The sequence below is a fragment of the Cavia porcellus genome, unplaced genomic scaffold (genome assembly GCF_034190915.1).
Source record: "Cavia porcellus strain 051 isolate PalLab524CR breed Dunkin Hartley unplaced genomic scaffold, mCavPor4.1 scaffold_29, whole genome shotgun sequence".
Taxonomy (NCBI): domain Eukaryota; kingdom Metazoa; phylum Chordata; class Mammalia; order Rodentia; family Caviidae; genus Cavia; species Cavia porcellus.
In genome coordinates this window covers 2,017,975-2,033,195 of record NW_026947512.1, presented here as the reverse complement: position 1 = coordinate 2,033,195, position 15,221 = coordinate 2,017,975, and the positions used below count along the sequence as shown (strand labels likewise).

Genomic DNA, 15,221 nt, shown 5'->3' with positions numbered 1-15,221 from the left:
GTAATACTGATTTAGTATCATCTTGTTTTGAAGTCTCATCTAGCTTTTGTTCTTCTGTCTTCAATGGTCTAAACTGGTTGTATCTTATTGGATTTTATTATGTACGATAGTATAAGCAAAAACCTTTTAAAGACAAGGAGATTATACAGAAACCATTGTTCATTTTCTGTTAGTCAATTCTAAATACTCTGTAATGCTGTCATTCTCTTAAATGGTTTTACATTGTTTTGATATTCTTAATGCTACAGTATATGAAGTTGTACTCAAGGACTTCAAGGAAAGAGTCAATATGGTAACTACTTTTAGGTCGGAATTTTCTGGTGGTGAAACACTATTCTGCTTAAATGGTTATGTTTTGATCTGCGCTGTTTTGCTGTTATGCCCTCTTTTTTCTCAATCTCCACCCCATTATTTACTTTTTTATTTTTATCCGTTTAATTAAAGGGAAAAATAGCAGGATATAATATAGTAACCCACTTTGACTTTCTATTATCTCGATTTGAAGCCCTGTATTACTCTCACCATCTTGTTTTTGACTGATGTTCCCCTATTCTGTTTTGATGGATAGTATCAGGTTCGAAAGTTTAGGCATCAGCTGTGAAGATAATGAGATTCATTATAACGCCCATTCTCGTTGACTTTTATCTACTTTTGAAGACCTACAATGTCTCCAATGTGTTGGTTTTGTCGGTTTTGTTCTTCACTATTTTGTTCAATTGTATTATAACTAATGATATAGGCAATTCTATTAGAGATAGCGGGAGGCATTATGGTAACCATTGATGATCACCTTGTATTATGTTTTTATATTATCTATTATGTCCACCCTTTTGACTTGACCGATTCTGTCCTGTTATGTCTCATTTGGTTTTACTCTCTTCCAAAAAAGCAATAAGAACCGTGGGAGCAATGAAACCCAAAATGTGTAATAGTCATTGTACAAAAGAGAGGAAAAGAAAGTGCTCTAAACTATATAACTGCATGTATATTTAAGTGTATAAGATAGAAAATGATATCACAGAGTTTTATTGGATCATTGAACAGAACTGTTTGCAGTATCATTGTTAGAATGTCCACTCTACAAGCTTTAATTTTGTGACTTGAACAATTATTTTTAAGATGGCAATATGTAATCCATTAACTAGTAATTTCCTACTGTTCATTTTTTTCTTCTGTAAATCTGTATAACTTGTACCCTCTCACTTTTTTTTTTCTTTTCTCCTTAAATAAAAAAATAGTATGGGGAGAACTAATATTTTAGGCACAATTCTACATTTTAAAAATTTAGCCTTACATTTGGGAATGTCACTGACTTGTTTAAAACCCTTCATTCACTTCTCATTAACCTTGGAACTGAGTCCTTACTTTAGCCGTGAAGCTGTCAGTCTTTGGAAAGACACACAGTGCTAATCTTTGGTGCTCAGGCTTCCCCAAGAGTTTAGCGTTTACCCCAGCACAGCTCCAGGCTTCTCCCCTACCAGCCTACAGCTTCATGTTATGACCTGGAAGTATCAGTGTTGTTCATAGGCGAAAGCTGCCTCACTTTTGTTGTTCTTGCTCAAAGTCTACCTTCTGGGTTTGGCTGTAGAATGGTGTAAGGAGATCTGAAAGTGTCTTGAACATCATCACTCCTCCTTTGTCAGAGCTGGTTTAGTCCCCGGAGACTAGGAGAGCAACAAAACATTGCAGACTTAATCAACTTTCAAGAGCATGCTCATAAATACTGAAAACTTTATAAACACGATTTTAATGAATTTCTGTTACCTTATTGATGTACCATACTATTTTTGAACATTAGCCTATAAATACTTAGAACTGTTGAAATTTTCATTTTCTAATTATCTCCAAAGGTTCCCAGTAGTAGATGACTGTATTAAAAAAAGAAATAAACAGGTTTTGATGGGTACTGCTAAAGTGATGTCTAAAAAATTTCACCAACTTGTACTTCTACTGCTAGTTGAAATAATAATAAAAAGAGCTTGTTACAAAGAATTTTGGTGAATGTTTTATTACACAATTATTCTTTTTTTTTTTTTGGAAAGGATTGTAAATCAGATTTGGAGAAAGATAAATTATTGGATCCTGGATTAGACTGCTCTGTGTGTATATGCTTCCCAGTATTTGTATTTGCAGTGCCCAGTAATGGAAGCCACCTGATACTGCTTCCAGTGTTGGAGTATGCGTTTTGAAGAGGTATAATGGAGAACCCAGGAATCCCTTCACCTCTGCGATGAAATGGAGTCTAGCAGAGTGGTTCTTCTATTTTCGTATCCATCTGATTCAAGTTTAGGGTCTCAGCTCTCCAATATTGAGGTAGGAAAAGCCCTACCATGTAGTAGGGAATTTCTAAGTGGAAGTACAGGCAGTGTGGATTCAGCAAACCTATAGGTTGGTGTAAGCTCCTCAATGGTGAGGTCAACAGGTCAGTCAACAAAGGAGGAGATTTGAAAAGGAGGGTGAAACTGTTGTTCAGAGTACATAAAAAGAGCAATGTGACTGGAATTTTAGGAACCACTGGATGACAGGAGATTTCCAATCATGGCTAAAGTGAGGTTAGTCAGCAATGAGGTATGATTTCATCCAGTTCCAAGAGCTATTTAGGATTAAGCACAGAAACAGTAGGCAGTTGCGTTTAATAATATTTAAGATTTTGTCAAGTTAACTCAATGAAGGGAGAGATTGACAATGGAGAAAGTGAGAATCAAAACCAGGCCCCGTGATTGATCCTGGAAACCACTGGGACCAAAGGATTAGGGGTTTTGAAGAATTATCTAACTCAGTGGACTAAGTGGAACTAGAAGAATAGGAAGTAATGATTACAGACTGAGATCATGGAGCTTTAAAATGTTGATGATAATGCAACAAAGCCATTGAAGCTAGAATACAATTAGTGTAATAGTTCACAGGTTAGGGAGGAGAGTGGCTGAATGAATAGTTCAGAATTTCTAAAGTGGTAGGGATCTGAAACTTCCTAGAGAGCTCCATTTGGCTCCGTGGAGGAAACTATAAAGAGAAGGAAGTGTAAGAAGACAAACATCTTGCAGTGGCAGCTTGGCTCCAATATTGAGGGCAGCTGGGTTTTCTTAGAGGTTCAAAAAAGGTAGGATTCCTCTGTCAGCTGTGCCAGTGTTGCTGTGGAACCCCACACTACAGCAGAGGAAGGGCTAGTGGGTCAGTCAATTAGGGTAAAGTTCTTTTAACTCAGACTAGTCTACTCAGGGACTTTAGTTCTCTTCAAGCATGCAAGAAAGTTTTGAATTTTTTAGAAAATCACATCCTACTACAGCTATCCCTTATTTAATGATCCACCTGCTAGGATTCATGACTGAGGTATGCTGTTCAGATTTACGACCACCTCTCAGACATATGTCTCAGTTTTTTGGGGGGAACAGTTCTGTACATCTTGTTGAGAGAGCCTCAATGTCTTTTTTCTTGTACAGTATACTTTGTATGTACATTACTGTAATTTTTGCTGATTGTCCTGTATAGTACAGCACTGTGGTTTTATGTTCTGTTATACAAGACTGCATGTCAGAGTCATGCAAAAAAAGTACAGTCATCAAACTGGAGTTTCCAGGCTGGGGATTTAGCTCAGTGGCATTAAGTGCCTGCCTGGCAAGTGCAAAGTTGTGAGTTTGATTCCTGGTACAAAAAAAAAAAAAAAAAAAAAATCAAACTGGAGTTTCCTTTGACCATTTCTTTGTTCTGAGTCTTGTAATGTACATGTCATACCCAATTCCTCATTCAATGACCAACTCATTTAACAACCTGGTTGCAGGAATGGAACTAATTGTTCAATGAAGCCTATTGCATTTCAGGCACATTTACTGAGCAGGTTATGCAAATAAGTATAGCATTCATGAAAAGACAAATGTCTTCAAAATATGTATCATTTTTGTATCTGATACTGGAGGAAAATAAGCTACCTGATTTTTTTTTTTTTTTGGAGATTGCTTTTTTGCCTCAATATTCCAAAAAATATATGGTTTGCCTGTTTCCATGCAGAAGGGAGTGATTTGGAGCACAGTCTTTTAAAACCTGTTGATTCCATACGATACAGGCAAAACAGCTGTGCCAAAGGGCCAGAAAAGTCTGGCAACGCACTCTCGCTATTGGGCTCAATTTTAAGGAATATTTGCTTCCAACAGTTTGCCAGGTGATAATAAAACTGATTCATTTGGAGTTAAATTCTCAGCTATAAACAACTATTTAAAAGTGTTGTTACCTTTGAAATTTTTTGATATATAGAAATGTATCATATGGATGCACATAATTTACTCAAGAGTTATATATGGAAACAATTGAACAATAAATTATTACTGTTACCCTTGGCTCTGCAATTGTTTTGTGTATTTAATCTTTGTCTTATACTCCTAGCTAGTAAATTCCTTTGCTATATACTTTATCTGGCTTTCTATCCTATAAGGAATTTATTGCAGAAGCAGACAGAGCGGTGGCTCCATTAATGTCAAGGGTATTTGGCATTTCAATGATTTTTACAGAATTAAGCACATTTATGACTCTGTGATATCTTAGTAGTATTTTAGTTTCACTGGTCCCTTGAAATGACCTGCAGAAGCTCCAGCATTAATGAGCAAAACTTCACACTCAAGCTACAGCTTCCAGTAACATCAACTGTGTGAGCAGGGTAAATTTCAAGAATGCATGGAAGCTGCTAAGATGCCAGCAAAGGGTTTTGAGGAAATAAAGGAATAGATGCTTTATTGATTTGCTAAAGATCATATCTGGATTGTATGTTTTGTAATCATTATTGATGAGTACTTTCTGTATCATTTCTATATCATAAAATATCCTGAATTTTCTGAATAATTTAAACCTTGCCTTTTCTGACATGTGAACACTACCTGAACCCAGCTGACACAATTTGTTGGTGGCTGCTGCATTTAAAGGTTATTGGAGAGCATATGTTCTTAAGAAAAACAAATTATTTTCATTGAGCTATTCTGATCCTATTATGTCTAATACAGAATAACGATCTGTTCAGTGATCGTTCAGATTTATGACTGAGGCATGCAGTGACTTATGACCCTCCTCTGGAACTTACAACTCTTATCTTTGTGCAATGCATCTTGTTTATAGAGCCCCAATGTCGAATACCTTATCTATACAGTACTGATTTCTGCTGATTGTACTCTACTGCACTGTAATTTTGTTATATATTACAATACTGCATGTAAGAGTCATAGACACAAAAGCAAAGTTATCAAGTTGGAGTTTCCTTTGACCATTTCTTTGTTCTGAATATTGTAATGTACATATTACACACAATTTGTCACTTAGTGATCAACTCATGTAAGGATCTAGTCACAGGAACAGAACTCAGTCATTAAACCAAGAGTGTCTGTATAATCCCCAAGGTATTTTCTCAACATTACCTGCTGTTGCTTTACTTAGATGGTATCACTGAGACTGAACTTACGTAGAAATATGCTGTATAAAGCACGACAGGACTTCTAAACAGTTTAAGTCTCCCACCGGCATCTAGGACTACAAAGGTACATTCTTTTATGGATTAGGAGCTTCCACAAAGGGTTCATTTGTGGCCCATTTGTTACTTCACTGAGGTAAATGGTAACTAAGCGGGCTAACTAATTGGATTTCAGAAGTATAATCATCAGCAGGCAGATACGAGGCATTCTCTTCTCCACTCTTACGGTACTTAGCCCTTCCATTAAAACAAGCTACAGGCTCACCTTCCAGCAGCCACGGCAGGAGCCAGGGCAGGTGAGCCTGGAAGCAACAAGTCAGCACCTCCTGAGATCAGGTCATGTTGGAACTTGGGGAGCTGGGCAACAAAGGTACCTTCCTTCCTGGTAAGCTGCCGTGGCTGGAGCAGTGAGCCTCTGAGCAGCAAGCCCAGAGGCAGAGGGGGAGGGCACAAAGAGAACAAATCAGTGCCTCCTGCGAGCCTGTGCCCCCCACCCCTCGTCCCTGTTAGCAACTGGATGGTGTGGAGGACAGCCGGAGTCGATAGCAACTAAGGCACATAAAGCAAATAAATGCTTGTTTTGTTGGGTTATGCTGTTCTGAGGTCAGAGGTCTGAGCATCTCGAGAGGATGACCTATGCAATATAGCAAATAGCTATAGCAGGGATTGCCTTCTGTCTTCTTTGAAGGCAAATACTGTTTTCACTGTTTTGCTTTGTTCTGATTGTCTTGCTCTATTCAATATTCTCTTTTGATATGTTTTATAATGCTGTTTTTGGTTTGATTTTGCTATTCCTGGTTGAATGGACAACTATTGTGAAGATAAATGATATACACTGGTACCTATTACTGTTATCCCAGTATCCTGCTCTGAAGTTCTGTACCAATTTCACTGCATTGTCTCGATTGGCTTTGTTCTGTCTTGTCTTGTTGTATTTTACTACCTTCAAACAAACAAACCCTACCCCTCTGAAATCTTTCAAAAGACAACACTTCCTGAAACCACAGTGCATTCACTGTCCTGGAGGAATGAGCACACATTGAGATCAGAATCACTGCCCAGAAAACCTGAGAATAAATTATTTCATTTCTAAATTTCAATCTCGGTTGGGGAAAAGGTCACATAGGAAGGGACTGGCTGAGCAAAAGTTAAGCAGATTCTGAAGTAAAGGTGGAAGCAGGAAGACTGTTGAGAAGGGAAGAAAAGGGAAGTACCTGCAAAGACTGGGGTCTGGCCTCTGCAGTTAAACCAGAGCTCCCCTCCAAAGCCGCTACAAGGGCACTTTGAGTAAGATGCTTGGAGCTTGTTCAAGTCTCAAACTGCTCATCTATAAGACAACTACCAATGAATAATGATTATTATAGGGCCCTTGGAGCTATCTTTGGTCTGACACCTTATAAGAGTACAAATTAAAAGCCCAGTACCATAGCATAGTACTACAGCAGAGCTACTGAAAGAGGCTTTCACTGGAATTAAATCTGATGATAACATTAAGAAGATAAGAAATCTTGTCCTCTTTAATTCCAAGCATAAGCACATCCCCAATACTGACACTGTGAATTACTAGGGTTTCTCCAGCATTAGTCTGAGGTACTGACTCCTGGAACTGTTCAGTGTATGCCTAGGTTCCCACATTTGGATGCTACTTTCAAAATTCATTGGCTTGGGATAAAATGAAAAGCAGGAAAAGGAAAACAGGGTGGTAAAATTTTTTAAAAATATATCAAAATATAAAGATATGCAACAATGATTCTTAAAATGTAAATTAAAACCAGTCCAGAATATTTACATGTTTATTAAATCTTTACAATCAGTAATTATAATCAAATACACAATTATATACAAGGATTATATACATTTTGCCCAGACTTTTACATCATAGTACATAGTTTCCCTTAGAAATATTGTATACATTTATCACCATACAATAAAACCCAACAACAGTAGTGTTACAGCACCTGTTAGTACAGACATCTTTTTCATAAATTACATCATAAGAAAATATACGGCTGTAAATTGGGCTTTTAAAAATGTCTTTTATAAAATCTGAACATACAATGTTTCATTCACAGAATGTTTTTTTCTATGTTCTGACTGAAGCCTTGTGCATAAAACGACCAGTTGAAATATTTACTAAATTCTACCCACCCCCTCTAAAATTATAACAACTATTTGAATTACTTATGCTGAGCTTTCTTTATGATTAATTTGGCATGGGGTTTGGTGAGAGAACAAATGCTAGCTTCACTATAAAAGGGGTTGTGTGATGGTAATTTAAATCTAAAATAAATCATTGGGAGAATAACCATTAGAGAAATTAAAAGTCAAGAGTGCACAATTTCTCATTTTAAAAATCTCTAAAACTGTGAGGGAAAATGGAAAATTAAAATCACAAAATAATGTGTTCTGAAATAATTATGTTCTTTTTAGAAGCCTATTACAGATTAGAGAGAAAAGTTACTCAAATTAAGTATTGCACCCCAAACATATCCAATAATTTATAATTCTTTCACATTTTTTAAAAATGTTATGGGAAAAGTGTTACAAATTAGGGTGTGTCATTTCAATGGACTTTTATATGCAAAATAACTATACCTATTTTATTTTAATAGTCAAATCAAATTGTAAAATTTTTAAATACCTGAATTGAACACTTGTTTTCATCTTTTAACTTTCAGCTAAAAGCCTTACTTGATTCCAGGTTTGTAAACATTGTATAAATCTTTCTTAGTCAAACAATTTTATGGCTGTGATCTTTTCAGCTCTATTTCTAAGCAGTCAACATTTAACTGAGGTAGACCAGATGTTTCTAAATTCAGGGTTTTATAGAATCCCCTGAAACTTTAGCAAGTAAATAAAATATCTATGAAAGGTATTTAACAAAACATTTTTAAAAATCTAATGCTGGAGTTTTTAATGAACTCAAAAACTACGTCATCACAGTATAACAGTGATGTTCTGAAGCTGAACTTACATCTTCTTCCTACCTATCGAAAACTGGTATAATTCCTTCGGCAGATTAAGTATAACTAGCTGAATTTTTTCTCTTTTTAAAAACGGGTTAGTTTTCTAAACAAGTGAATGGTTTACTTCTAATCTCAGTGAAAGACAATAGCTCCCTCTAATGGCCAAATAAATGGAGAGTGGCAGTAGGCTGGCTTTTCCTAGTGTGCCTGTCACAGGATCCTTCTTGCCATTAAGTTCTCCTTGTTGAGGAAAAAAAAAATTATGTTTAGATAACTTAGAAGAATGAACTTAGACAACAATGGCTTTAAGCTACAAATACAAAATCAAATCAATGTCCATAACGCTTCTGTAATCAAAGTCTTACAGGAACATCTGCTCCTTCTCTCCAAGCCCCAGTCCTATCAATCAAGGCAAGTCAAGTAATTAAGCTTCAGCTATTTTGGCAGCTTTGCAATTAAAATGAACAAAGCACTATGTCTATCCTTCTGTAAGCTGTATGTGTTATAGTTCTATCTTCTTACCTCAAATTTGACATGCAGAGAGACTAAAAATATCCATTTTGGTGTCAGGTTTAATTAAGGGCCAATAAAATCCTTGTTATACTACTATTTTTTCCCTTCCCTAAGGCAAATTCTCTATTAGATTTATAACTCATTGACCCAATTATGTTTAGCTGGAATTTTTGAAGCAAGTAGTTATCCTATTATAAAAGAATATTTACTTGGGAATCTAAGACATACTGTACACGAATATACATAACTACATCCACAGCATTGCTGTTCTTTAACAACTCCACAAATAACATAAGTTAGTCAGTACCTCAAAACCATGTTTTAGGAAAAGGTTATTGTGTAATGTCACAATAAAAAGAAAGCAAATTAGGTTTCTCAAATATTTCTTTGGAACAGATTAATGTAAGTTTAAAAAAATAAATAAAATGAGCAAAACCATGATTTCAAATCCAGGCTAACAATATCTAACACTTTAAAATTTAAATGTGACCACCATCAAACTGCCACCGAAAAGAGAAAAAGGGAAACATTTTTCTTTAAACTACATGGCTATATGTAATTTGTACTGTGTAAATTTTCTGCACAGGTCACTGCAGACTACTTTTCAATACCATACCATAAAGAATATTTGTTAAAACTAAGTGGGAACAAACCCAAAACTCATGATTGAACAGAAAATATGACAGAATCTTTAGGTATAACTTTAGAAACCAAAGTTTCTGAAAAACAGCAGTTACCCAAGGAATTTTAGATCACTACCATAATTTTATCATGGCTTTATAAGACAGAAAAATGTAATAAAATATGTTCAGCTGTAGGCTGTGTGAGCTTTTGGCTCACACTGTCTACTAAACATGGGATGGAGTAAGGCTGATGGCTAGAGGTAATCACCTCTCCAAGAAATGACCTGGGAAAGACCTATAATCCACCACACAAGGCATATAATAAGTTTCATTTCACAATAGTCCCAGCTTTCCTTATAGAAGCCCCATATGAAGTCACAATGCAACATGACAGCTTCTCCCCTGATCCATTTATCAGAAGTAACCAATTTTCAGAATATAACCTTTTACCTGGTCTCAATGATTCATCTTTATCTAGAAAACTCACTGAGAAAGTACCCTGGTTTCACCCTCAGTTTAAATGAAGAGGACATTGTTGGGAGGGGAAAATAATTAAGTCATCTTGATGATCTGTCTTTGAATGAAGCAACTGATGAACAAAAACTGTTAGCATGAATGCATTTGCTTCATAGCCACTTAGGTCACTTAAAGGCAGCATAACCTGAACACCACCATACGCACATGTATCTTCCCAAAAGAGCCTCTAGTGACCAAATCGGAAAAGTCAAGCTTCCTTTAATTAGAAAGCCACAAACTCCAATTCCTTACTCCACTACTAACTGAGTTTGTTTGTCTCCTCAGAGACAGTAGAAATATGGTTCCCAGAATTTCCCAGTTGTCTGCTCCTGGTTGGGCATGCTGAACATTGTGCAATGCTGTTATTTGAGGGGAATTGTAAGTTTCACTTTCGATTGGGCAGTCTAACCAAGGTCAATTTTAGCGCAATATGCTCCAGATTCCTATGCTAATTACCTATCCCAGTCAGAACGTGGTTGCTCATCACCATACTTAAAGCCCCTTAGAGAGCCTGCTTAGTATAAACTGTCTCTAACCACAGTTTACCTTTCCTTTTTAAATACCTACCACACCACATTCTTCAGTGAGTCATAGTTCATCCTTTTCCATCATTTCAAATGCTTCTATATCTTCATTCCAGTCTGCTAATATGGAGTCCATAGGCTGGACCTTTTTACCCCAGCTAACATTAGGATTGGAGTCTTCCTCAGTTTCTGACTGTTCTTGAGGTTGGTTATCTAGATCTGTACATTCACCATCCAGACTGGTAGGCTCCTGGCTTTCTGTGGGATTAGAAGTCTGCTCAGCAGAGGAAATGCCTGCTGCATTGTCAGTATCTGCTGGTGATGAGTCTGAGTGAGAGTTTAAAGAACTTTCCTCAGAAGATTTTTGATCAACCAAATCAACTGCCTGAGAAATTGATATAGTCTGTTCAGCACTTTGATTCTGAGAATCATTTTCAGAGGATGGCTGCTCTTCATTTTCCATTTCAGGACCTGTATAAGAAAGAAACAAACTTCATGCTACTTTCTTCTCAAAAACTTTACCAGTTTATTCACAAAGTCATACTATTTTTCACACCACAATTAAGACATAAAATGTTAAAAATCATCATACTAATGTAGAACAGTGAACTGAAAAAAGTGATTTCTCTTTTATTAATATAACATCTCCTATATATTTGTTTTGCAATATGTGTCAGTGTTAAAAATACATGCTTCAAATTAAAAGAAATGATTAATAACTGATAAAACAGGCTTCAAAGAATATCAGTAAATGCCAAGAAATACATTAGGAAATAATTTAAAATGAATAAAAATATGTATAAAATTTATTAAATAGGTTCAGGAAAGCCTTCAAATGAGAACATACTAAACAGGATAAGTTGTAAATAGCATATATCAGTGCACTAGAAAATAAAATTACCACACAGTAAGGCATGAATACTATGTCAGATAACAAGACTTTGGATGATTATGGTTATTAATGAAATTAATCAAAATACTTTCATAAAGTAAGAATTAAGATTATTTACAAAAATTCTATTATTTTGTATCTATGAATTGAAAAACCTAACATCCTAAAATCCACTAAAATGCTAAAGAGTAGGTGAAAGCTTTGTAATGAACATACAATGAAATCAACTTATTTAGGGTTCCTGTAAGTGCTTAAACAGCACCAAAGCCCACATGGTACATCCTGTCTCCTCTCTGAGACACACTCAGCCAGCAGGTCCAGCTGTTCACTGTGCATGGTACTAACAAGAAAACAAAAAGCAAAACACACACTTGATCTTAGGCATCTTGTAGTCCAGCTCTAGAAAAAGGTACTGTATCTACAAATAGTCACACAAAATAAATTGAAAAATCTGTGTCACAGTTTTGAAAGCGAGATATGTAGTGTTAAGAAAGCATATATAAGGAAATTTAATGAGTTCTTAGAGAAATAATGCCTCACCTGGGACTTAAAGGATAAGTAGTCTTTTGGTCAAAGAAAGGAAGAAACATGGACCTATTATAAAATGAGAAACACTAAAGGAAATGTAGGCGTGCAGGAAAACAGAAGTGGATGTGTGTGTATTCACCCTGTTCAGACAGGAATACCTGACTAGGTTAAGTTTATATTCTGAGATTTGGGGAAGGTGGTGTAGACTGAAAAGATGAGGAGAGGAGTCTTTACATATCTCTCTTTTCTGAGCTGTGGAAGAGGTATAATTTAACTAGACAGGGAAACCATGGTGGGACTCAAAGAAAGTAGGTAGCTGGCTACTTAGACAACATTTATGCTAGATACTGGAAGTTCCAAGAAAAAAAAAAAAAAAAAACAGAAGAAGAAAAAAAGAAAAACCTTCAAGTTTCTTTCTGCCTGATACTATTCTAATTTAGAAGGACAGGAGCTGTTCTGTCTATAATGAAGATTGTGCTTATGACTACAAACTCCCCTAACATATGACACGATATTAGTTTTGGAAATCTAACAAATGCAATGTAATAAGAAAACAGGACAATCTGTAAATAAGAAAAAAAGAAGTATTGATCGATATGTAAAGACTGTGATTACAGATTAAAACTCAAAGCAATTCTAATATTAAAAATACTATTAAAACTAATAAAAGAATCTGGTAAGAAGGATTAAAGTAACGATACAAATAACTCCTCTGTAGTGACAATAACTAGCAAATAATAAAACTATATATTCTTTTCATAATAAAAAAGCTATAAAACAATTAAATTCATTACATGAGGCATAAGGTTCATTGTTTTTAATACTATGTAATTATTAAAAAATATAAAACAAGATCTGATTAAATTTATATATATGTTCCTGGATAGAAAGTCAATATTTAACATTTTTCTAATTTATATGTAAAGTATGTATATATACTAATATATTAATTTCAAAATGAATCTCACTTCTACTACTTTTTGTTTTGGAAACAGATAAAAATCATCTTCAATTTCCTGCTGAGGAATATATGCCAAAGAAAAGCCAAGAAAAAAAGTTTTTTTCTTGGTACTAGGGATCAAATTCATGATCTCACTCTTGCCAGGCAGATGCTTATGCCACTGAGCTAAATCTCCATGCCAAGAAAATTTTAAAAGAATCAGCCAACACTACATAAAACATACACACTGTTCTCAATCTTGTCTTGATCACTTTACCTTGGCTTATCTAGCTCTTAACTTACCAATTTGTTTCTGGACTCAATACTAATTTTATGGATGTTTTCCATATACAGTTTTATACTATTTAGATCTGCCACATATCACTACTGAGGATACTCTTCTCAACTAGTAATGTATACATATAGCTCTAGTTATACAACTTAGAACTCTTTAGCAGAGATACACATTTCTAGTAAAGCAAAATCATACTCAATGAAGAATATATCTATCAAGGGAAAAATACTGAGTAAAATTAGGAAGAAACATACACTCTTACATCTTCCTAGAAGAAATGTGAATTGTTACTATGACTTGCAATATTTATCAAGACTGAAAGATTCATACCCATTTTGCCAACATTCCATTTTAGTAAACTTCAAAAATTCTAGACGAATAAAAGTATCAACATATAAGAAGGCATATACAGGACGATTTCCACATCACTATATAGTGACAAAACAAAACCATAAAAATAATATGGATGGTCAATAATGAAATAAATTATGCTATAGTTATAGGAAAAATGTGATGTAGCTTTTAAAAGAATAAATTCTGCAATCCAATCATCATGGTAGAATATTTTTAAACTATAAAAAGCAATTTGCTTAATGATATTTAGTATATATCTTATTACTGTGTAATGAAAAAAATCTGTAATTTTGAAATGTTAAGGTATTATCCATTAAACTGTCAATATTGGGTACTTATCTCAGGAAAATGAGAGATTATTTAAAAACATTTAATATATCTCCAAAAGAACTTGTTATAAGTTTATATTTGAAAGTAAAAAATAAAGCGCTTTTCAAAAGACAGCAATAACCACTCTATAATACATTATAGGAAAGTCACCAAAGGCCAAGGCCAACTAACTCAAAAAACAGAGGACGGGAGGGAAGGAAGGAAGGAAGGAAAGAGAAAGAAAAACAGAGACAGAAAATAAGAGTTTTTTTAAATACCAAGAAAAATAAACATTTTGGGTTTTTTACAAAGTTTTGAAATTACAGGACACGAACTGTTATGGTTGACACATTGTGTCAATTAGAGAAATTTAGAAGCTTAACTGACCCAGCAAGGAGCCAGGATCCTTACTTTGTAAATATCCCCATCCTTGTGCAAGAGGAGGGCACAGAGATTTTGTGAGTGCTACACCCACCCTGGAGTGGTGATGGGGCTGCTTTTGTACAATATAAAGGAGAAGAAGAGGCCTGTTCCCTGCTGCCTTCAAGTGTTGCCCTAGTGCCATGCCACCCTGCCTTGCAGCCAGTGTTATGGACTGGAACCTTCAAAAACTGGAAGCTAAATATCTTTTCTTCCCTAATTTTGGGCATCAGGTATTTTGTCTCAGCAACAAGAGAAAGTAACCAAGACAAGAGCTAAAGGCAGCAATGAGGAAACTAAAAATGGCAGTCAGAGAGGTGCATAAGGAGCCTAACTACTGCAACTTTAAATCTGCAATGGTGTATCACAAACAGAAAGAATGGAGAAAAATCTTAAAATACAAAGAAAATAAAATCAGTAAACTTTACTAACAAAAGGGAACCTTGGCAAAGACTTAAAAGATTGGATTTGCTATAATCATTCATTTATTCATCTATACACTCAGTTTATGGAAAGCAAGAAACAGAAAAACTATATAATGGAGTATGAATAAAAGACATCTTTACATTTTCATTAGGAGAATAGGAGAGAGTTTCATATAGAAGGTGGCATTTTAACTGGGCATTTAGAATGGCTAAACATTGTCTAAGGCTGGGAACTGGTATTGATAAGAGATTTCCAGAAAGAAGGAATTGATGTGTAAATGCAAAAAAAAAAAAAAAAGGAAAAATAAGCTGTAATTAGAGAAGGGTGGGTAGGATAGCATCAATTCTGTGAACAAGAATGTTTAGGATGTTCCTTTCTAGACAAAGAGCCTATTTGCCTATAGACTAGATTTTTCTCTTTGGAATAAAAAACTTTCTAACAGTAACCTACACTTTACAGTTCAACT

At 35.1% G+C, this 15,221-nt stretch overlaps 1 protein-coding gene across 5 annotated transcripts in view; it reads right to left on the bottom strand.

Moving 5' to 3' along the window:
- Window positions 1-7,224: 7,224 nt before the first annotated feature.
- The window catches only part of Edem3 (ER degradation enhancing alpha-mannosidase like protein 3), a 76,477-nt gene continuing 68,480 nt past the window's right edge, over window positions 7,225-15,221 (bottom strand). For all 5 annotated transcript variants that reach the window (XM_063240295.1, XM_063240296.1, XM_063240297.1 and 2 more), the window contains one exon: window positions 7,225-11,062. In XM_063240295.1, coding sequence (XP_063096365.1) covers window positions 10,656-11,062 — 407 coding nt within the window. In that variant the 3' untranslated portion in view covers window positions 7,225-10,655. The remainder of the gene's footprint in view (window positions 11,063-15,221) is intronic.